The sequence below is a fragment of the Anopheles merus genome, chromosome 2L, assembly GCF_017562075.2.
Source record: "Anopheles merus strain MAF chromosome 2L, AmerM5.1, whole genome shotgun sequence".
Classification (NCBI taxonomy): Eukaryota; Metazoa; Arthropoda; class Insecta; order Diptera; family Culicidae; genus Anopheles; species Anopheles merus.
Genome location: NC_054083.1, coordinates 35,456,144 through 35,478,357, shown reverse-complemented (window position 1 = coordinate 35,478,357; position 22,214 = coordinate 35,456,144). Strand labels below are relative to the sequence as shown.

General features: G+C 45.2%; 1 protein-coding gene across 6 annotated transcripts; it reads left to right on the top strand.

The window, feature by feature from the left end:
- Positions 1–1,266: 1,266 nt before the first annotated feature.
- LOC121591925 (mucin-2-like) lies at positions 1,267–21,509 on the top strand. 6 transcript variants are annotated; one of them, XM_041913015.1, is made up of 22 exons: positions 1,267–1,630; positions 14,108–14,380; positions 14,453–14,578; positions 14,676–14,771; positions 14,863–15,051; positions 15,117–15,326; positions 15,866–15,910; positions 16,009–16,200; positions 16,277–16,378; positions 16,472–16,744; positions 16,806–17,015; positions 17,075–17,221; positions 17,295–17,483; positions 17,548–17,697; positions 17,769–17,960; positions 18,029–18,145; positions 19,415–19,624; positions 19,714–19,842; positions 19,919–20,011; positions 20,084–20,275; positions 20,340–20,435; positions 20,514–21,509. In XM_041913015.1, the coding sequence occupies exons 1-22, from the start codon at positions 1,601–1,603 to the stop codon at positions 20,787–20,789; spliced, it is 3,537 nt and encodes a 1,178-aa protein (XP_041768949.1). In that variant the 5' UTR covers positions 1,267–1,600; the 3' UTR covers positions 20,790–21,509. The 6 variants fall into 6 exon arrangements, with proteins under 6 accessions (XP_041768949.1, XP_041768952.1, XP_041768948.1 ...); XM_041913018.1 differs by having other exon boundaries at positions 16,472–16,512; positions 16,805–17,015; positions 20,340–21,509; XM_041913014.1 differs by having other exon boundaries at positions 20,340–21,509.
- Positions 21,510–22,214: the final 705 nt, after the last annotated feature.

Sequence of the window (22,214 nt, the reverse complement as noted above, 5' to 3'; positions counted from 1 at the left end):
TAAATGTTGTGTGTTGCAGCAGGTTCAAACCGCAAACACCCCCCGAAGGCTACCGTTTGAACTTGAAAACTCGGCTGGTTTGATCTGTGTGTTTGTGTGTGTATGGGTCATACAAACGAGCCAGAATTGTTAGAAGCGTTGTCACACAGTCGCGGCGGATGCTGCAGCGTCGACTAAGAGGTAACATCTTTTGTAGCGCGAGTGACGGCGGGGGGGTTTGTGTTGCGTCGTTGTGTACTAAAGCACTCTGCGACGTGCAATAAAGAGGATGAGTTGTCGTACGGGTTACTTAGTGTTGCGGTACAAGAAGGAAGTGATCAAACTGGGAAATAGTACTAAGGAAGATCTGTTCCACTAGGTTTTGGTTGTTACTGTGCGATAAATGGCAGTAGACAGAAACAGTGTACTGTTTTATTTTTTGTTTTAGTTTGAGGGATCGATATTTACATATAAATTAATGCTCAAAATTATAAACTATTACTCCATCTTAGTGCCTTAGTAGTATAAGATCACTAAGGGACAAGGCAACTATTAGGATTTAGTTGACTGAAAGAGGTGAATGAGGCCAATTGGCTCAAAGTCTCTATAAAAATAAAGAAAAAAATAATTAGTTGACTATTTTGGTAATTCAAGCGCTATGAGTAGTCGAACATGCTGGTATACTTTTGCAACTGTTATATAACCACTCAGCTAAAGTATATGTTTGTATTTAGCTTACCTTTGGTGACTGTTAGAAGCAATTGGTACAAACAAACGTATCATATATTTTGAGATATTTAATTCAAGTTTTAAAATTTTATAGTCAGTTCATGTTGGACAAATTTATTTATTTTATAATTATATTTATGTTTTGGATCTTAAAATTGATCGAGTAAATTATATATTTTAAATGTAGTCAGTTTAATTGACGTATTTTGTTTCAAAAATTGTGCTCAAATCAATTATTAAAAACATGGCAATAAAATGTTAAAAATGTTGCAATCGCATTGAAATTCCCTTTTTATATTGTAAAAGGATTTCACGATCATGAGCCCACTGGTCGATTTCACCGATTCCCGCCACTAAACAGACGCACGTCGCGCAACACACGCGACACCACGCACGCGGTTCACGCTTTGCGCGCGCGTGCGCTGGCTACGGCGAGACGCTTCTGTGCTCACCATAGTGAGCGGATCGTCATCATCTCCCGCCCATCTCCCGCCGGATGATGGGAAACGGTATAAATAAGCCTTTGAAATTCGCAGCGCATTTCAGTCGGCTGGCGATTTTGGCGCGTTTAGGATCGTTCTGCGTGTGCCGGTGTGCCTCGCCGTGTAGGGGACATCATTTTTTGCTTGTGGCGCTCGTGAGCAAGGGTGGTGCCTGAAGTGCAAGGATCAATCATTGTGCATCGTAAAGAAAGAATTAGTGCAAATGTAAACGCAAGGAAGACAAAGTTGTTTTTGTGAACAATTCAACACTGCCATATTAGGTGTAAAACGTGCTTAGAACAGTGAATATAGTGACCACACAACGCAGTGCGTAGCTTTTTGTATGGATTAATTGTAGCTGCTTGAAGATCAAAGAATCGCTGTAGAACAATCTTCCCGCTCCTACTTGAATGGTGTGCATTGCCGTGTGCTCGAAAATGGTGAGTTGAGTGGATGTTCTTCGCGCGTCAAGAATGAAAAGTGACGCTCAGGATATTACGAGCACGTCCGTCAAAACGTGATCGTACTATTGAAATTGGTTGCCAGATGGAGATATCGCTTTCAGTAGGATCCAGTTTCTGGTTGCTCCCTTCTGGTGAGGGTGGGTGGTGCGCAGTATGTGACTCAACCCTGTGACATAAACGCAGGACACGTTCGGTACATGAATCGGTAGGATCGACCTGATACATCCGTCTTGGGGGTTGGCGCTAATAGAACCGTTCTCCCGTGTTGCATCCGGATGCTCCAACTACACCGACACAGCGATCGTTTGTAGGTGCGTGCGAGCTTAACGCTGTGTGTGTGTGTGGTTCCTCCCTGCAGAATATATCGCAGATTCTTGACGATCTGTCACCTCGTTTAGCAAGGAATGTTGATATTTCGTGACGACTTCCCCACACACGCACACACACACATACACTCATTACGTCGTTGGCGTTCGTTCGTTCGGATCATCTGGCGCGAGAGTTACTTACATTTGCCGCAGAACAAAACGCGCTACCCGACCAGCGGCAGCTTCTGCAGCACACGAAGCTAGAAATGATGGATAAATTGTCATGATTTACGGTGAATGTGTTGTTTATGCAAATGCTTCGGCCGTTGCTGCTGCGCCAGCTCGATCGATTACTACTACCGATTGTGTGCGCGAGGCGCAAGTGGTGAAAACGATCGCTTCCTTTTTTGCCCCTTTTTGCTGAGGTGCTTTCGGTGGTTAAGATACCACCCGGGGAACAAGAAGCGTGTTCTGATTGCGATAAGCAGCAAGTAACATTGCTGTGTATGTTTCTTGTTCTGTCCGAGAACCGTTGAGGGAAGCGCAAACACGTGCACCAGTGGCTCCATCGAACGCAACAGGACATGAGTGAAGATGAGTCAGTGGCCGTGGGGTTTTTTGTTTTGTTTTAAATATCTAATGTTATACGGTGGTATAAGGAATGCATAAATTTCCAACCGGCTCGTCGATCCTTGGGGTGAATCACATTCTTGCAAGGGAAAGTTGTAACATTGTAGCAGTGGTTGACGGTGCGTGGGGGAACTCTCTGAAGGATCTTCGGACGATCTTCGCTGCGTGTTAATTAGCAATTGGGTGGAGAATGGAAATTCGCCATGGTGTCGTCATGTGGTGTGTGCCGCTAAGTTTAGGTGTGTTTTAGTGAAGAGCAATGCTCCATGATATCAATATCATATCCATGTTAATTTATTTTTGACAACTAGTAAATTCAATTATCTCGACAACTTGGCAATGCATTCAATGCTCAAAGTATTTTCCGTCGTTAAATACTACTTTTTCCAATCTTTTTACGGTTTTTGTCGAGAAAGCAGATCGCCTGTTCGGCCGCTATCCATGCAACGGTCTATTTTGTCAATTAATCGTAATTGGAGACGTCAGACATATCATGTCCCATCGACTAGAACAATCAAATAATCCATAGGATCAATGTGTAGGCTACACATTGGAGAGGATAAAACTCCTATTTTCAGTGTTTATTAGACCATTTTAAAGGATGCTTTAGGAGCAGTTCTTTAAAAAGTGAACTAACGGGGTTCGTCGCTTGTTGACCAAATGCCATACGAGACTCAGTTTTTCACCTTTCGGAGATTTTTCCTTGCTTTTAAGCGATGGGAATATACTTAATATACTTGAAGCGTGTCAAATGGCCCTCCTGAACGATTCTCCATATTTTCAAAAGTGATGTATAGTTCTTTAGCCTGTTCAATATAAACTTTCCCAACATGGCCAGAATGCTTGTCGACTGGGTTGATCCTCAGATCATTGATCGTATCGTAATAGATCACTCGTTACAGTTCTGGACCGTACGGGAGGACTTGGAAACACATTTTAAAGTACTATTTCACAGGTATTGATTCAAAAACACTCATTCAAAAACATATAATGTTTAATAGATGAAGCAGTTGGATGAAAAGTCCAATAAATTTGATATCACTCTTTTAAAAGAGAATGATCAGTGGAAGGAAGTGTGCAATACGTAATCAATTGCTTCTTCTATTTGCACTACACTCTTTCACATTATCTAACCGTAACGCTCATTTCCCTAAACAGAGTTGCTCCCCCCAAAAGCTCATATGTGCTCATAGGGGCTTGCATTCCACACACACAAACACACACAAAAATCGACCAAATGCTCCACACAAGCATGGGAAGATTTATTTAATACTTCTCCCTACCGTCCTCATCACCGCCAATATTATTGTCCACCCAGGTGAGCTGATTTAAACAAACCGTTTTACCGTACGGCGAAGGCGGTAAAATACCATAACGAGCTCATTGTTTGATCAACCGAACCGTCGGCCAGAAGTGATCCCGCCAAAACTGTCACAAAAGCCAGCAATGGTGACAGCAAACAGCAGTTGCACGGTTGTGCGCTCCTTGCACGATGCACCATACAATCGTTTGGTCCACCGGCGCAAAGAAACGGTGGTGGGATGGGGGAATGCGAAATATTGTATCACTTCTGGGGCAGACACCGAAAGGAAGGGAAATGGGGAAACATGAAAACTTCATTATCATTTCGGTGTTTGCATCAAGGGGACAAGTTTTGCGAGCAGCCGCCGGTGTGGAGCATACTTTTTGGCGAACAATTTCCTTGTAATCACGGTAAAGGTGGGTCGGATGAAAGAGATCGAGGTTTCCCGCCTGCGCCAGAGCCCAAAGCACCCAAAACTCGGGGCTTTTTTTGTAGTACTCGGAATGTATGGCTGTGTGTGTGTGTCTCATAAATATGGATGATTGGTATTTGGTTATGCTAATGGTTATGCTTTTCCACCTGCAGCAGCAGCAGCAGCGGCGGCTTGCATCAGGTCAGGTTGTTGTTATCTGCGCCCCCCGAAGGGTCGCCAAGCTGCCCTAGTAACCGAGAAGACCGATCTTCCCACATTGAGGTGAACCTGATGCTCTTCGCTGCCGTTGCATTTCCCCTTCCCACCCCATCCCCGTTGCCCAACATCTCAAATGACAGCGCAGGGGAGCCATAACTTAGGCCAAGATTGCAACAAGAGCGGCCGGGCAATGAATCTCCCCTGGAGATGGCCTCAAAAAATGGGGCTCCCTTGCTCTCGGGAATGAGTGCAGATTCGTTATATAACAAACGGTTAGACGAAAGACTAGAAGCGATGTATGACACTGAAACACACACACACACACAAACCAGGGGGGGGCTCACGGGCGTGTTGCGGGATGCTAATCAGTCGCCCGAAGTGAAGACCGTGAACACGTTCGGAACTGGTTGATAGGTCACCCAGTGACATCTTGCGGCCGGGCATGCACGCGCCCCACATGCCGGCTGGAAGGCTACTGCATCAAACCGGTCGGGAGCACACTTTTGTTTTCGTTTTCGGCACACTTGGAAAACTGGATCGCCGCCCGGGCCCACCCGATGCATCAACGTGCCCCCGAGCGGGAGAGAAGGTCATTGGTCCGCGGTTGTTTTTGTGGCTGGATTGCTGATAACAATTATCGACTCTTGGATGGTTGCCATCTATATGGGGTTTTGGGTGTGACGTTGTCGTTGTTTGATCAAATCTTGAAATGATCTCGGATGATCTCGGCGCTAAAACGACGAGGCGTGTCGCTTTTGCGGTGTAGCAATCACCTGATCGTGGCATAGTTTTTAATGCTTCATTGATAAAATGGTGGCAACGCCCAGATGAGATGGAAGACAACATGTCCCAGACTTGGGGCTTCGATCGAAGATGATCCGAATGGTTAGGATGCATATGTGAAATGTGATCTTGAAAAGTCTGGATTGTTCCTCAATTTGAAAAGGGAATAAATGAGATGAAGATGCTCGTTTATAGGAGATTCTTGCTGAAACAGTTTCTTTCGAAATTATTTTTTTTCTTGCTCTTTTGTATCCGTTCAATTTTAGTTTAGGAAGTAGAACACTACATAATGTTGTTCTTAGAGTTATCAAACATTCTCTGATGCTAAGTTGCATCCTCCGCTCGGATGGCCCAAGACTCGTGTCCATAGAGGACGACCGGGCGAATCAATGTGCGATATATCTCACATTTCGTGAGGTCTCGAAGTCATCTGGATCTCAGCAGATGGGAAAGCCCATAGTATGCACGATTCTCCTGCACAATGCGTCTCCGGATGTCGCTGCTGATCTCGTTGTCTGAAGTAACGGCCGCCTCAAGATCGCAGAATCCAGAGATCCTTCACCCTCTGGAGATTGTCTTATATGCTTATTACGTACCCATCGGAAAGCCTGCTACAATCGTAGAATTATGAAAATGCTTGAACAATAAGTGAACAATAAATAAACATTCAGATAAATTTGACTAAAATTTCATTTTCCCTCTACTGACGGTGAATCACTGGCTTTAGTTGGGCCTTTTAAATGTCTGGTCTTGATTTCGCCAGAGTGAATTTTAAGGGAAGTTTGCCTTCTCATGTCCCTGCTCTTCAGATTTCAGAAGTATTTTGAGACTTCAACAGCAATAGTCAATTATTCAACTCACGACAGATGGAAACATTAATGTCTAGTTCATTCCTTCCTTCCATTATCTAATTTCGTCCGATCAAGAGCTCCTAGACCACATCCCTCCCGTTGGGCTATGGACACGATCACACTCATTAAAGCGTGTGTCGGCATACTAATCCTATTATCCCTCCCCAATAGGTCCCTTCTTCCCACGAGAAATCGACCTCGGTCGGCGAAAATCAAGAACATGCCGGCACGTAGTAGAGAAAGATCGTTAACTTACTTTACCTCTTTCGGACGGGTTCTTGGCTATGTAAGAGAAAGATCTGCTAGCGCAACAAAAAAAGAAGAATGGATAGGAACATGTTTGTCAAATAATTGTGTAAATGCTTTTTTTTTCGGGGTTTTGTTTTGGCTTATCTCCAACACCAACATATGGGGTCGGGCATCTGCGCATGCGAAATGGTTAAACTTTTTTTTTCAAGTTTGCCGCACCTTGACCACAAGCTGACGTCAGGTTCGGGACGTTCTGAGTGTGTGGGTCATCGAACCTTGTTTGTTTCGTCACCCACCGCAGGCTCTGTGCAGTTTAATAGTTAGACGTCAGAGAAGAATGTGGCCAGATGTTTGAGAATGATTATTAATAATATTGTCGTTTTCTTACTGCCGCTTAGATAGCGATCTTGTACCTTTTTTTCAATTCTTTCTGCAATCTATTACTTTCATAGGGGAAGGCAGGATATCGTTGGGTGTTTTGTTTGCATCTCGAAATTATGCCTTGTACCTTCTCCAAATGGTCATCAAATGTTATTGGGTCATTTGTCACTGCCGGGGACGGGACACTGACATTTTGGCACGGTGTCGAATATCAACCTTCGTGCTTGGTTCTATCGATGATTGAGTGATCTTGCAAGAACAGTAAGGATAAGAATAGTGAAAAGCGGAAAGAGAGACAGTCTAATAATAACGTGGTTATAAAGATTCTCTTCCCTAAGGCCTGCTGTGCGGCTGGACCGTGGACCGTGACACTGTTGCATGCTGCAATTTTGCCAAGATCGTCAAGCCCCCGCGGGTGACGATGTTTCCCACCCGATTGCATTCAAGCTCGATGAGCGCGTGGTGCGCAAGCGGATTGTTTGGTGCCCCTTTAGCATGCGGGGACCTACTGCCCCACTAGACGATGGTTTTTTTTGCATTTCGGACCGCGACGCGATTGTGCAAATTGTGGTCCCATTTTTGTCTCTCTTCACGCAACTGCACCTTTCCGCCATACCATAACCGTACCGTGTCAGAAGGTGACAAAGATTAGGCCGCTTATCGTTCCCCGAGCCGACTTAAGCCCACCGTTCTGCGCAATCTACTAACCATCTTGTCTTGTGTTTGGTTCAAACGATCGGCAAAACAAAACAAAAAAAAAACGTTCCGGCATATTCTGTTGACGTTGGTGACGGCTGGCCGGTTAATGGTTGGGATGGTTGGTGTCCGTGTCCGTGTGACTTGTGTGCACAGAGTGACACATTTTAGAGCGCGCCCCAAAAGAGAGGAACAAAAAGCCTTCACCTCCAGCCGTTCCGTGGCTTTCCGTTTGTGTGTGCGTGTGTGCGCTTTTTTTCTGCTAGATAATTCAATTAAGATAGCAAACCGTCTCAGCAATTTGTCGCGTTTGGCGTGTGTGGATACGGTAGAGCGGACGTGCGTACGGGCGGCAAGCGGGTGCTTAGCCCCGTGTGCCGGGTTGTCGTAATTTGACCAATGACCGTAACTGCAAAGGTGCCGGCCTGTGTGTCGGAAGATTAGATTAGGTGATAGAGGGAGGGAGGAGATATAAAAATGATAGCGTTTTTTTGTTGCTGTTTCTTCCAGAATTGTTTAGAATAAGCAAACCGTAAGAACTGTACACGTTATGAATCTTAAAGCTAAGACAATGTGAAGAGTTCAACAATTGAGCTTAATTTCAAAGGAGATTTAGTTCATTCTCCATGCCATATGTGTTGTGCAATCGTGTTGTCTCTTAATTTGTAACTGGATTGCACCAAACTTCAGACAAAGAGTCAATGTTTTATACTTTTAATAAATAATTAATTGCTAGTTTTAACAATGCTTATTCTGACAAAAAAACCTTAATAATTCTTTAAATGGACAACAAAATGAGTTAAATTATGTTGCATTCGCTTGTTTGCTCTCTTGCCTTAAGTGATCAGCACAAAGTTTGATTTTCTTCAGAATAAACAAGCCTAATAAATATAAATTGATTATTTATAACATTTAGAGCATTTGATATTAAAAAAAAAACTAGTATCTGATCTTTTTTCTAATTTTTTGTTTTGTTCAATACTTTCGCCAATGTTCTTGCCTCTAGATAAAAAGGCAATATATATATTTTAAAGGGATTTACGTATAGTTAGACAAATAATTTAAACGCCTCCTTCTATTATTCTTTTGAAAATTATCTAAAGGTGTAAAAATGATCAACATGATCTGAACATGAGTGAAAAAAAGACTAAAGTAATTATTCAATGATCCACTGACACTTATCAGTGATACAGTTTAGTTTCAGCTTTGACATGCATTTGGGTTTATTTAAAAAAAGGCATATTTAATTGGTAAATTATTGATAAAAATGGCCTTGTTATTAGTCATTTAATTTCTATATATTTTAATATGCTTTGATGATTTGATGATTTTCCCACTCATCTAAAGTAGTGTCATACTTCTGTGGTCAGATTTGTGATCATCATATTTAGGGCAGTAATTGACGATCCAAAACCAAACAAACTCAGGTATCTCCTTCCTTAAACATACGGTTGTTCCGTTCAATCAAAATTATTTAAAATTCATCGAAAGGGAAAGGCAGCCGTGTCGATCCAATACAACACATCACGCGCCTACCCGAGAATTCCATTAGCATCTTCCAATGGCGGCCTTGAAACGGTATCATCGCTCTCAACCCATCGGATCTATTTCTTCTCCACCTGTCGTGTTGTGCTCGTGTCCGCTTCCCCGCTGCCGGCTTTACCTATCTAGTAGAAAATCGAACGACACAAACATAAAGCCACAAACCACCTCTGCACACCAAGACGCTTTTTAACGCCCAACCGACTAGAGCGTTATCCGCCTGGTAGACGCGGGGCCAGCGGGCGAAAGATCTCAATTGACCGAAGGACAATTTGTGTCCGCTACGGAACCGCTAACGGGTGTGAAGTATTCCACTCGGCGAGCATGTTTTTGTCATCAGCGAAATAGCAGCAGCTTCAATCAAGCTGACAGAAAACAAAAGCGTGCACTTTTTTATAGGATTAGGTGGTGTGCCTTGGGGCCAGAATGGAAGGATCATTAGGTTAATGTCTTTCTATCTCGCACGACGCATGATCGTAGTATACCGTAAAGGGGGTCGTCATTATGAAAACGTTAAAGTTTAGTTTATTAAATTAAGATTTGCTACAAAACAAACGCATGCCAATCGAAGACTAATGGGGTGTACCACTAAGCTTCGCGCTACGCGATATCCTCAGGCGATGACTTTAATCAACGCGAAAGCCCCGAGACATCATACTTAGGAGGAAGATTACTCCTCCTCCACTGATGAAGGTGGTGCGCAGCAGTCGTGTTTGGGGTGCTTTTGCTTATTTATAGTAGCGTGGTGTCTTTTATCAGAAATCAATTTATTATATTACCCTCTTTGGAAGGCAAACCACTCGTCGTCTTCATATCGACGACCGTACGGCTTGTGGGCTTGATGGCTTGATGGCTTGGTACGCGCGGTTCACGCGGTGTGCCCTTCGATGGGACGCGTCGCGTCGAAGCCCTGTCGAACCAGTTATAATGCGTACGGGGCACATCGCAGCGCCGTGGTTGCGTAACGAGCCGCATCTTTATTAAGGCTGCCGCGGCATCGAAGATGATCGTTATTTCAACTGGTTTTCAGTTCAGTTTGTTTTTTTTTTTTCGGGGAGGGTTTAAGAGCAGCGGGAGGGAAGAAGGCAGGGCGAGACCGATTATCCACTGTGTGCAGGATGTGACCTTCAGCGGATCGAACCATACACGGGGGTTATGGAGATGTAAAATCGAGTAAAGGTTGCTGAGTAGGAGGTTATGTCCTGCACTGTTCACCCCGTGGATTCACCCAGTACTGAGCGTGAACGGTTTGTCCCATATTGTGCCGAGTGTGGCAGAGCAATCATACTGACACATATAATGGTCATTCAAGAATAGCCGACTAACGAGACACACGTTCCTCCACCGAACATGTCAACTCATAGCATTTAATTCGTTGCATCCTTTACTGGTTGGAGGGCGAAGTTTGCAAACAGTGCCTTTGTATGCATTGTAGAATGATCGTCATTAAATTGCTGCCATCATGTTGTCTACTTCAAAAATAGAAGATGGTGCAATAGATCCGATTCTCTACCAAATAGGAAAAAAGATTAGGTTTTTTTTACTTTACCTTGAACTGGTCCGAAATTTGTCCAATTTCGATTTACTTCGCAAAGATTTACTCACATCATACCGCGAGAGGGCAATATCCTTCTAATGAGTCGTTTAACCCAATGCGTGTTTTTATAGGTACACTCATGTCCAAATGGCAAGTAATTTAGCACATTAACACACCACGTTAAGATACTACGGGGTTCGTCGCTTTGGGTGGCGTAGAAGTCTTTTCTTTTAGCGCTCATAACGTTCCATTTGACCTCACGTAATGTTTGAAAAATAACGGACGAACGTTGTGTTAGTTTATTTGTTTGGTTCTGAAATGAGTGTATATAGTATAGTTATTATTTATTTGTATTACTAATTCAGTATATAAAGTATAAAAAATAACAAACTTTCTCAATCATTCCAATTTAGGTATTGTATGTTGGATTAAATTATTAATTACATGATTAATACATACAAATATTGCATATCTCAAAACAATAATCATAAAATAGACGACCAATCGAAAACATCAAAATACCACAAGAATACGTTGAGACAAAAAAAAGATCACTTAATATATTCAGTACAACACAAAAAAAATGTAAAGCAAACAGGGTAGGACAGGAAACAAAAAACGAAAGGTAAACATTGCGCCTCATCCACCCCTTAGAAGCATACTCATAGAACCAAGTTCCAGAAGTGGGTCATTATTTGCATACCTTTCGGCAAGAACAACACCTAGTAATGTGAACCGGTCTCGCGCTGATCGTGAAGCTTTTGGACAATCTTGTCCTACACGTACTTGCTGACACCTACGATCACGGTTGTGTACCCCTTCTGACCCCTCAGACACTGCGATGTCTCACCAACGGAAGCGACATTTACGTGTGTGTGTGTGTGTGTGTGTGTGTGTGTGTGTGTGTGTGTGTGTGTGTGTGTGTGTGTGTGTGTGTGTGTGGTGGTGTGTGTGTGTGTGTGTGTGTGTGTGTGTGTGTGTGTGTGTGTGTGTGTGTGTGTGTGTGGTGTGTGTGTGTGTGTGGTGTGTGTGTGTGTGTGTGTGTGTGTGTGTGTGTGTGTGTGTGTGTGTGTGTATGTACATTAATACTTCTTGTCACTGGTGCGTCTGTGCCTCTTCACACCGTACAACTTATTTTCCGTGATTTCGTGCAACCGCAAAGCGCTGCTGTGAGTAGCCGCAGGCTATCCTCCCCCGTGTTTGCTATTCATAAGTGGTCGATAATCGAAAGTAATTAGTTATTGTTGTTGGTGAGCGAATGTTTAATGTTCCCAACACAGTGCGAGGGGTTTCGCGGGTGATGTGATCGCGTACCCTCGCGTAGATCTTCTTTTGCGAGGAGGTTTGTGTTCGATCGTACTTGAGGAAGAGTAGCAGCACCGGCCCAGGGCAGTGCTACACAGTAGCAGCTACTGGAATAAAATAACCTTTCGCTTTACAACAGGGTCAGAGTCATCTGTTCTAATGCATTGTACTAAACCTCTAAAGGTTAAGATTTGGAAGGATGCACACAGGCTGTTTTAGTGATTAGAAGCATCAAGTACAGCTTCTTGCTTGAATACTCATATACCAATCTGTCACGTTCAGGCATGCTGTTGATTTGATTAATATCATCCTCATCATCCTCACCGGCACTGTAGGCAACACGTTTTCCCCTTACGGTATTCGGTTGGGAATTGCACACTTTGTAATCGTATGCTGTTATCGGCGGTATGTAGGTCAGCCTGATGGTGGACAAGGTGGACGTAGCATAGTCTCTGCCGACGCGCCACTTCAAGGCAATAACGCTCATCTCCTAGATTGCGGATGATTAATCAAAAGTAATAGCAATTAAATGTTAATCAAATACAAGTTGCGGTGGAATGATACAAAACCTAGCAACACTTTGGAGGGCATGTTTTAATGCGCTTAAACCATTACATTTTTTTGTTGTTGTTGGCGTTTATGTGAAATCGATACCCAGAGTAGTTCGGTATCAGCGGAAAGATCTTGCACACGCTGCTTGGAAACATCTGTTCGATGGCTGTTAATGCTAATTAGGATTTAAAATTCATTAGCTTCATTAAATTGAGTGCAGATGGATTGATCTGTACATGGGTGCAGGCCCAAATAAAGTTTTTTTTTATTACCTTAGTCTGAAATCAAATGATCGAAAAGAATTTTGAAAGTAACGACAAAACATAAAGAACTATTGGAATGAACTACGAATCTACTTTTTCAATGTTAATAACTTATGAAATAGCCATTTGATGACAAAACATTGCTGAAATCTCTTTTTATACTGCATTCGATTTCATCAAGCTGTTAAGGTCAATATACAATCAATCGCTGCTAATAAAATCCAAACAGTGTTCTAAACAACGAACTTCAATTAAAGTTACACATCCCACCACGCATCGTAGGTTCGTCGCTTAGGCACACGTATGCAGCACAGTAAACTAGTCCTGCTGAGCAAACTCCAAATAGCAAAGCAAACACTCATTAGCGATCGACAAAGTAAAGATATCGATCGTCCAGTCTGGCGCCTGTTTTTTTGTGTGTATATTGTCGTGTGGGATTTCTGCAACAGGATTGCAAATGCACACGCGGGACACCATTACACAATCGATCACTGCTCGGAACGCGCTCATGCGATCAGAACACGATAGTAGTGTGTGCCATAGGATGGAAATCGAAAGTATGCCCACGCGAACGATCCATTCCGGTACACGAACGACGGTCGTGTCATCCCGCTCGACAGGCTCGTCGCGCACATACGCTACGATGGACCTTGAGCAAAAATTGTTCTCGTTCCAGCTGGAAGATGATGAGGATGAGGGTGAGGAGGTGATGAGAGACATTCCTTGGTAGTTGAACCGCAAGTCGTCTGAAGGGGTTTCCTTTTCGGAGATAAATTCACTTTGCGTGGTGGTGATGTTGCTCGCCAAACCAGCCAAGAAGCTACCCCGCGGGAAGCTGGGTGATCGTAAATTAGACAAATAGTGACGGTTCCTTGCGTGTGTGTGCGCAGTAGAACCTTGCAGTCGGACCTTGACAGACCTTGACGCTTAGCCTTTCGCAGCGAGGAAGAAGTCGTCAGAAGAAAACGGAAAAAAATCTTCATACTAAACTCCATAACCAGCAATCATTAATGGCCATCGTACGCCACACACCGAGCATGACCCCCGCGCCTCTACAGTTCCCTTATCGATTTGATGCGAACCTGTCAGCGGTGCGTTACAAATGGCTCGGCCCCGGGTGACATCCTGCGTGGCCTATGGCCGCGAGCAGCCTTCTTTTTGTGCGATGATTTAACACCTTCATCCTCGCGACACAGCCGTCTCGTATCGTCGGAATGACGGTGCAGATCATTGCTTTGGCACGATTAATCACGCGAGCCTTTAACCCAAACGTGTGTCGGAGGCTGTGCTGAAGGTGGCAGCTGTGAAGCAACTGTCGTTAGACGACGCTACTGCTCGTTCGCTACCGACTGGGTCGTTTTTCTCTAGGTCATTAATTCATTACACTAACCTGATTTTCATCACATGCTGTATCGTTCACAGAAGAGCGCCACCATATTGCTTGGTGTGCTGCTGGCCGTCGGTACGGCCCGAGCGGACATTTCCACGCTGCTGCGCGGTGGCTACTCAAACAACAACATCCTGCAGGACGATGGCTATCACTACGACAAGCCGAAGGTTCCGTTCGAGGAGCCAACGACGCCCCGCAAGTGTGCGGTAAGCGACCAGAATCCGGACGGCAGCTGCGGCTACGATTATCCCAAGCCGGATCAATCGTTCACACTGCCGAACGAGTATCTGCCACCAACGACAACGGTAGGTTTGAATAATTTTATCTATAAAAAAAAAGATTTCCAATTAATTATTTGTGCGATTCTTACCAATTAGACAACGCGCAGGACGACAACAACCACGCGGCCTACTACAACGACAACGCGCCGAACGACAACCACGACGCGTCCCACGACGACGACAACGCGCCGAACGACAACGACCACACGGCCTACTACAACGGTAAGGTGCCTCGTGCAAACCCGTCAGTGGCAGTAATGAAGGGAGAATCACCCCCTGCAGCGTCAATTATAACTGTATCTGGTTGCCCTTTTTGCAGACCACCACTACCCGTCGTACTACTCCGGCGCAGGAATATCTCCCGCCGAGCACCACTACACGTCGAACGACGACCACTACCCGGCCCACGACGACGGTAAGTTTTCAGTCGGGTAGTTTGTTTTCCCTTTTTATTGGAGCACTGGAAACACTATACATTGTATTGATGGTTGACCTTCTCCCTCTAGACTACGCGTCGCACAACGACGACCACGAGGCCTACGACGACGCCCAGGATTGTGACGACCACCAAGTGTCCACCGTCGGCACAGAATCCTGACGGTAGCTGTGGCTACGATTATCCGAAGCCGGATACATCGTTCACCGTTCCGAATCGTGTGCCAACCACCACGACCACCCGGCGTCCTACAACCACTGTAAGCAGTTGAAATTGGGATGTTTTAAGGATGATTTTTATGCTGAATTAATAAATTTATTGCAGACAACGCGTAGAACAACGACCACAACCACACGTCCACCGACTACGACCACGCGACGTACGACAACGCCACGCATCGTAACGACCACCAGCAAGTGTCCCCCGTCGGCCCAGAATCCGGACGGAAGCTGTGGCTACGACTACCCGAAGCCGGATCAGTCGTTCACCCTGCCGAATCGTGTCCCAACGACCACAACTACGCGACGACCAACGGTAGGGCTTTGGTTAACAGACTTTACGCTTGGTTTGTGTGAAGTGCAAACACTTTACGTTTACACACGTGCCCTTGATCTGTACAGCGTTTAACACTTTAACGCTGGAATGTTGACCGTAACTTCCGGCTTCCCGCCGGTAGCACGCGAACGTTAGATCAGTAAGCAGTAAATGTGTTTGCTTTTACCGGTTTTTTCGAAGACGATATTGCCGAATATACTCATTTGGTTCGTCATTGTCGAGTATCTCCAGACGCTGATAGCAGTTGCTGTCTAGCTGTGGGTTTGTGTTTGCCCTTCTGCAGATAGCGAATAAATTAACACACTATTGGAGGGAAAACAAGGCCTGTTTTGGGGGTGGGGCGGCATAAGGCACGCCCGCTGTTTTGGGCATAGCATAAATTATGTGGGACGATGTCCTAAGACGCGAGCTTACATGGATGTCAGGTGGCCGAGTTTTACGATCGCCAATCACAGCGATGGTGAATTTTTATGATAATCTAATGATGTTTTTTTTTTGTGGTTTACATCGATTTTTAGACAACGACCCGTAGGACGACAACCACCACAAGGCCAACAACGACGGTAAGGTGTTTTTTTTTCATTCGCCGTAGATGTGTGGTATTTAATCAAGATGAATAAATAATTATGCTTAATTTTGTTACTTCTCTTTCCCCTTAAAGACCACGCGCCGCACAACCACCACGACGCGGCCGACAACCAGAACCACTCAGCGCATTGTAACGACGACCAAGTGTCCCGTTTCGCAGCAGAATCCGGATGGAAGCTGTGGCTACGATTACCCGAAGCCCGATCAATCATTCACGCTGCCAAATCGGGTGCCGACTACAACACCACCCCGCCCGACGACGACGGTATGTTATGCTTTTGGTGGTGTGGTCGGTATGTTGTCAGCCTACTAATTGTGAAGCTTTAATTTGTTTCAAACAGACCACCCGCCGTACGACAACCACGCGCAGAACGACGCCAGCGCAGGAATATCTTCCACCGACGACGACAACGAGGCGTACAACGACGCGGCCAACAACTACGGTACGTGTGTGTGTTTCTGTGTTTGATTGATTGATGTGTTGAAATTGGATTTGATGTGTGTAATTAATTGCAATTCTGATCAAATTCTTATAGACGACCCGGCGTACCACGACCACCACTCGTCCAACGACGACGACGACTCGCCGTACAACGACGCCCAGGATTGTGACGACCACGAAGTGTCCACCGTCGGCTCAGAATCCTGATGGCAGCTGTGGTTATGACTATCCCAAGCCGTACCCATCGTTCACCGTTCCGAATCGTGTGTCGACGACCACCACGCGCAGGACAACGCCACGACAGGAGTATCTTCCACCAACGACAACAACGCGACGTACAACGACCACCACTCGCCCTACGACGACGGTGAGTTTTGCATGGAAACTGAAGCATGAATGTGTTTTAATTCATTGTTGCCTCCTTTTAGACCACTCGTCGCACTACAACCACAACGCGGCCAACAACTACCACTACGCGACGAACCACAACGCCGCGCATTGTAACGACGACCAAGTGTCCACCGTCGGCCCAAAATCCGGACGGAAGCTGTGGCTATGATTATCCGAAACCGGATCAATCGTTTACGCTGCCTAACCGAGTGTCCACCACCACCACAACGCGTCGGCCAACGACGACGGTAAGAAAGAAGTTATCTCTATTAGCAAGCAAAACGCTAATTACATTACTATTTTACAGACAACGCGTCGCCCAACTACCACAACGCGTAGGACAACACCGGCACAGGAATATCTGCCGCCGACAACGACCACACGTCGCACAACGACACGGCCAACGACAACGACCACGCGGCGCACCACGACCACAACACGCCCAACAACTACGGTGGGTGATGATGTGCTATTTTTGCCTACTAACTATGTCTGTATCTAATGTATTGCTTTCATTTCAATTTTAGACAACGCGTAGAACGACAACGACCACACGGCCAACGACTAGAACCACTCAGCGCATTGTAACGACGACCAAGTGTCCCGTTTCGGAGCGAAATCCTGACGGAAGCTGTGGCTACGATTATCCGAAGCCTGATCAGTCGTTCACCCTGCCAAACCGGGTCCCAACGACCACAACACCCAGACCAACCACTGTAAGAGAGATTTGCTAAACGATATTCGATGGAACGATACTGAATACTCTTGTTTTGCTTGCAGACAACACGTCGTACCACAACGACAACGCGAAGGACTACGCCCGCCCAGGAATATCTTCCACCGACAACAACAACGCGTCGTACGACGACCACAACCAGACCTACAACGACCACCAGGCGCACGACTACAACCACTCGGCCCACAACGACGGTAACAAGGAGCGAGCTGGCTGTATGTTAAGCAATTTTATAATTAATTTGGATATTTCTTTTCGTTCAAAGACTACGAGACGTACTACCACAACTACCAGGCCAACAACCAGAACGACACAAAGAATCGTAACCACAACCAAGTGTCCTCTGTCGGCTCAAAATCCTGATGGAAGCTGCGGCTATGACTACCCGAAGCCGGATCAGTCGTTCACCCTGCCGAATCGTGTCCCAACGACCACTACTACGCGACGGCCAACAACGGTAGGAAATTGTTGTTAAAAAAGTTTCTGGGGAAAGGAGATTTAATTAAAATTGTTCTATTTTTACAGACAACACGCAGCACTACGACGATTACACGCAGAACCACGCCGGCGCAAGAGTATCTACCTCCGACGACTACAACGACCCGTCGTCCAACGACAACCACGACCCGGCCCACTACTACGGTAAGGAAAAGTGGCTCTTTATGAACAAATTCTAGTAAGAAGATTTTTCTGGGATCAGGGAATCAATATTGTACCAGAATCAATTGCAAAATTGGAATAGATACTGTAACAGTTCTTGAACGCAATCCGTTCCATGGCTGAGACAGATGTATGTCCAGTTGTAATAAAAATAGGAGCAGATCCAGTATCTAGATCAGTGGTTTTCAACCTTTTTGCTGCTTTTCCCTCCATGTAGGGTGCATGTAGGACTTCATTCCCCACTTACAAGTACATGAGCGGGGCATCTCATAGTATTTAGAGAAATTTTGATCAAAGTTTACTCCCCAAAAAATTTTGGGGTAATTCCCCACCGGTTGTAAAAACCACTGATCTAGATGCATGACCGAGCAGTCCTAGAATCAGGATGGGTTGTGACCAGTTCCAGATGTGATATTGCTTCGAGATTAGTTCGGGGAACGGTATTAGCGTACACCATCAATTCTAGGAGCGGCATAGGCACAGGATCAGGTATGGTTTGGAATCTGTTCCAGAAATGGTATGAACTTAGAAACAGCTCCTGGTATGAGATCAGTCCGGGATCAATCCCAGGATAATTTCTAGGTACAATATGAGTACAGGAATAGTTCCAGGACTGGTAGCAATTGTTGTTTCAATGCCGCTATGGTTTTTGTATCAGTTCCTGGAATTCCAATTCCGTTATGGATATGGGATGAGATTCTGGAACATAATCGCCATGGAGTTTGTACACGATCTAGGAATGGTAGGGATTGAAGATTAGCTCCTGGATCGATTTTGGGGGTTGGATCAGTCATAGAATCGATATGAGTGGAGAAATAGTTCCAGTACTGGTATAGGTTCAGGATCAGTTTCGTAGAATCAGTCGTGGTATCGGTATGGTTTTGGAAATCAGTGTCAGAAATGGTATTGGTTATGAATCATCTCCAGGAATGATTAGGGATCAGTTCCAGGAATTTGGTATCAGTTCTAAGATTGGTACAGGTTCAGGAACAGTTCAAGGACAGCTATTGGTTGGGGATCAACTCAAGAAATTAAAGATCAGGTTCAGGATCCGCTCCAGTATCGATATGACATCTGGATCAGCCTCAGAAGCAGTACGGGCTCAGGATTGATTCAAGTTCCGCCTAGGATTCAGGATCAGTTCTAGAAATAATCCAAAATATTTTGCGATGCCCTGTAACCTTCTTAATTTGTTTGTAGGAAATGTATCTTATGCACATACTCTAATACATTATTTTATATCCAAAACAGACAACCCGTCGTACAACGACCACAACGAGACCTACAACCACAACCACCCGCAGAACGACAACACCACCGAGAGTAGTAACCACCACTACAAAGTGTCCACCGTCGGCACAGAATCCGGACGGTAGCTGCGGATACGACTACCCGAAACCGGACCAATCCTTCACACTGCCAAACCGAGTGTCCACCACTACAACGCGCCGACCAACGACGGTACTACTGGAGGGGGATCAAAAAGAAAATACATTCTAAATAGTTTCTGATCCCTAAACTAAAACATCTGTTCCCTTGATTCGTTTCAGACCACTCGTCGGACCACTCCAGCACAGGAATATTTGCCACCGACCACTACGAGGCCAACTACAACCACTACGAGGCGAACGACTACCACAACGCGCCGTACAACGACAACTACACGGCCAACAACAACGGTAATCTAATTGCCTTATAGAATGATTTTTAGCTAAAAAACAGTAAAATTAATAAATATTTATGTGTTTTTAACAGACAACACGAAGAACCACACCGGCTATCGAGTATCTACCGCCAACGACAACAACAACGCGCCGCACAACAACGACGACGCGTCCGACAACTACGGTATGCTACTTATCCCAAAAGTGGTATTTAATGATGAAAAAGTTCTAATAATAATTGCCAATTCTATTGCAGACGACACGCCGCACAACCACCACCACGACACGACCAACAACGCGAACGACTCCACGCGTCGTGACCACGACCAAGTGCCCACTGTCCGAGCAGAATCCGGACGGAAGCTGTGGCTACGACTACCCGAAGCCGGATCAATCGTTCACCATTCCGGATCGTGTCCGTACGACCACCACCCAGCGACCAACGACGGTGAGAGCCAGAGCAATGAAAAAAAGTTTGTAAAATAAAGCTTAAACTTACTGTGTCCTTACAGACAACACGTCGTCCTACGACCACCACGCGCACGACGACAACAACACGTCGAACGACACCGCCACTGGAGTACCTTCCACCAACAACCACCACGAGAGTAAGAATGGCATTTTCACGGCTCTTGTTTTCTTCCTGCATCCTTCGATTAACACAATTCACACAACTATTCTTGCAGCGAACGACAACGCGCCCACCGACAACGACGACGACAACTCCAAGGCCTACTACCACCACCACTAGACCAACGACCACGACCAAGGGTTGTAGCGAGGCGGAGCTAAACCCGGACGGTACCTGCGGGTACGATTATCCGAAACCGCCTAACCCACTGACACTGCCGCCAAAGATTCCGACCACGACCGTGCGGACAACGCCCGCGCCCGAGTATCTGCCACCGGATGAAACGACCGGCTACTCGTACCCGAAGCCAGCCATACCGTTTAACTTCTAGGGAGAGCGGTTTGCTCCTCTTTCCTCTGAACAAGAATTTTCATTGCTAGCTTCTCTCCCCTTTTAAGATGATTCCCTACGCTTCCTCTGTGTGTGTTTGTCCTGCATTGTTTCGTATGTGCTGTGTACATCGTCATCCTCTTCATGATCACCATTACCATCATTCTATTATCGGTGACGTCGGTTAGAGCGTGCGCTTTATTTTCTTACTATTACCATACTGCCCTAAATGCCCAACTGTCTGACGGTTCATTTTAGTTTAGTTCTAAGGCATTAGCTAGTAGCATTATCGTCCAGTGTGCTAGAGAAAGCAAATCTAAAAGCCTCCACCCGGTTTTCTGTTTCTTTCGGTTGGATTCTTCACCTCCCTTTCTCTCGTTCAGGTCGACGATTAAGTGTAAGGTTACTCGGTAAACGTTTGAAATCGATAAAACAAACCAACAAATCTGTATCGCAACAATACTCACCCACAAACGGCGACTCGATAGTTTTTTTTTTGTAGTCAAAGCAGAAGTTTGTCCCCGTGTTAACGAAAGAGAGGGAGAAAGGCCAGTTGTAGCTAGTAGATGTGTTACTTTAAACGAAAAATGTGTTGTGTTCGATATCGTGCAGAATATGAAGGAGTGTGTGTGTGTATGTGTGTTTATGAAACCAGAAAAGATAGCAATGAGTAGCGGAAATAAAAAGAAAATCCCACAGATGAAAATGTGAATAATTTAAATCCACTGTTTAGTGTCCCTTGTTTAATCCATTACACGCCTCTTTTCTTTTACTGTTTGTAGTAGTTAGCTTGTGATGTTTTTATGCCATCTTTCATGCCCTATTTTTATGATCGCAGTTTTTGTTTTATTTAATTTATGTGTACATTAACGTTTTATGTTTTGTTATGTTTATGGGAGACATAATACTTCGCCACAGCCCATCTACACACACATGCACCAGTGTGCCCCCAGAGTCACAATGTGTTTGGGCCACTTCAGCCGCGCAAAAATCGGTCGCACGATCGCACATGATGATGATGATGATGATGATGCAAGCGAATCGGGTCCGATGAGCCGGCGAATTAATATTCTACAAACGAAATGGAATTCACTCCGTGGACCCCCTCCTACCCTTCCCCGCCTTGATCTTGATGGTGAATTCGTACGAGATCTTAACGAAAGCGCAAGTGATATCGCGGGCTCGGTTGGAGTTGGTTGAGAATAAGCGCAAAAGCGACGAACCCCGTTGCTGTACGGTCGAAGAAAGCGTAAGGAGTTGTCGGAGCCCCGGCGATGAGACATAAAAAGCAAAACCACTAAAATTGATGTCATTCCCGTGTGTGTGTGTGTATGTGACTCTCCAAACAGCCACAAAAAGCCTCAGCGAAATGAATATCATCTTCTTTTTCGTTTTATTTCAGGGAATAGAAAACGAAAACAGAAAC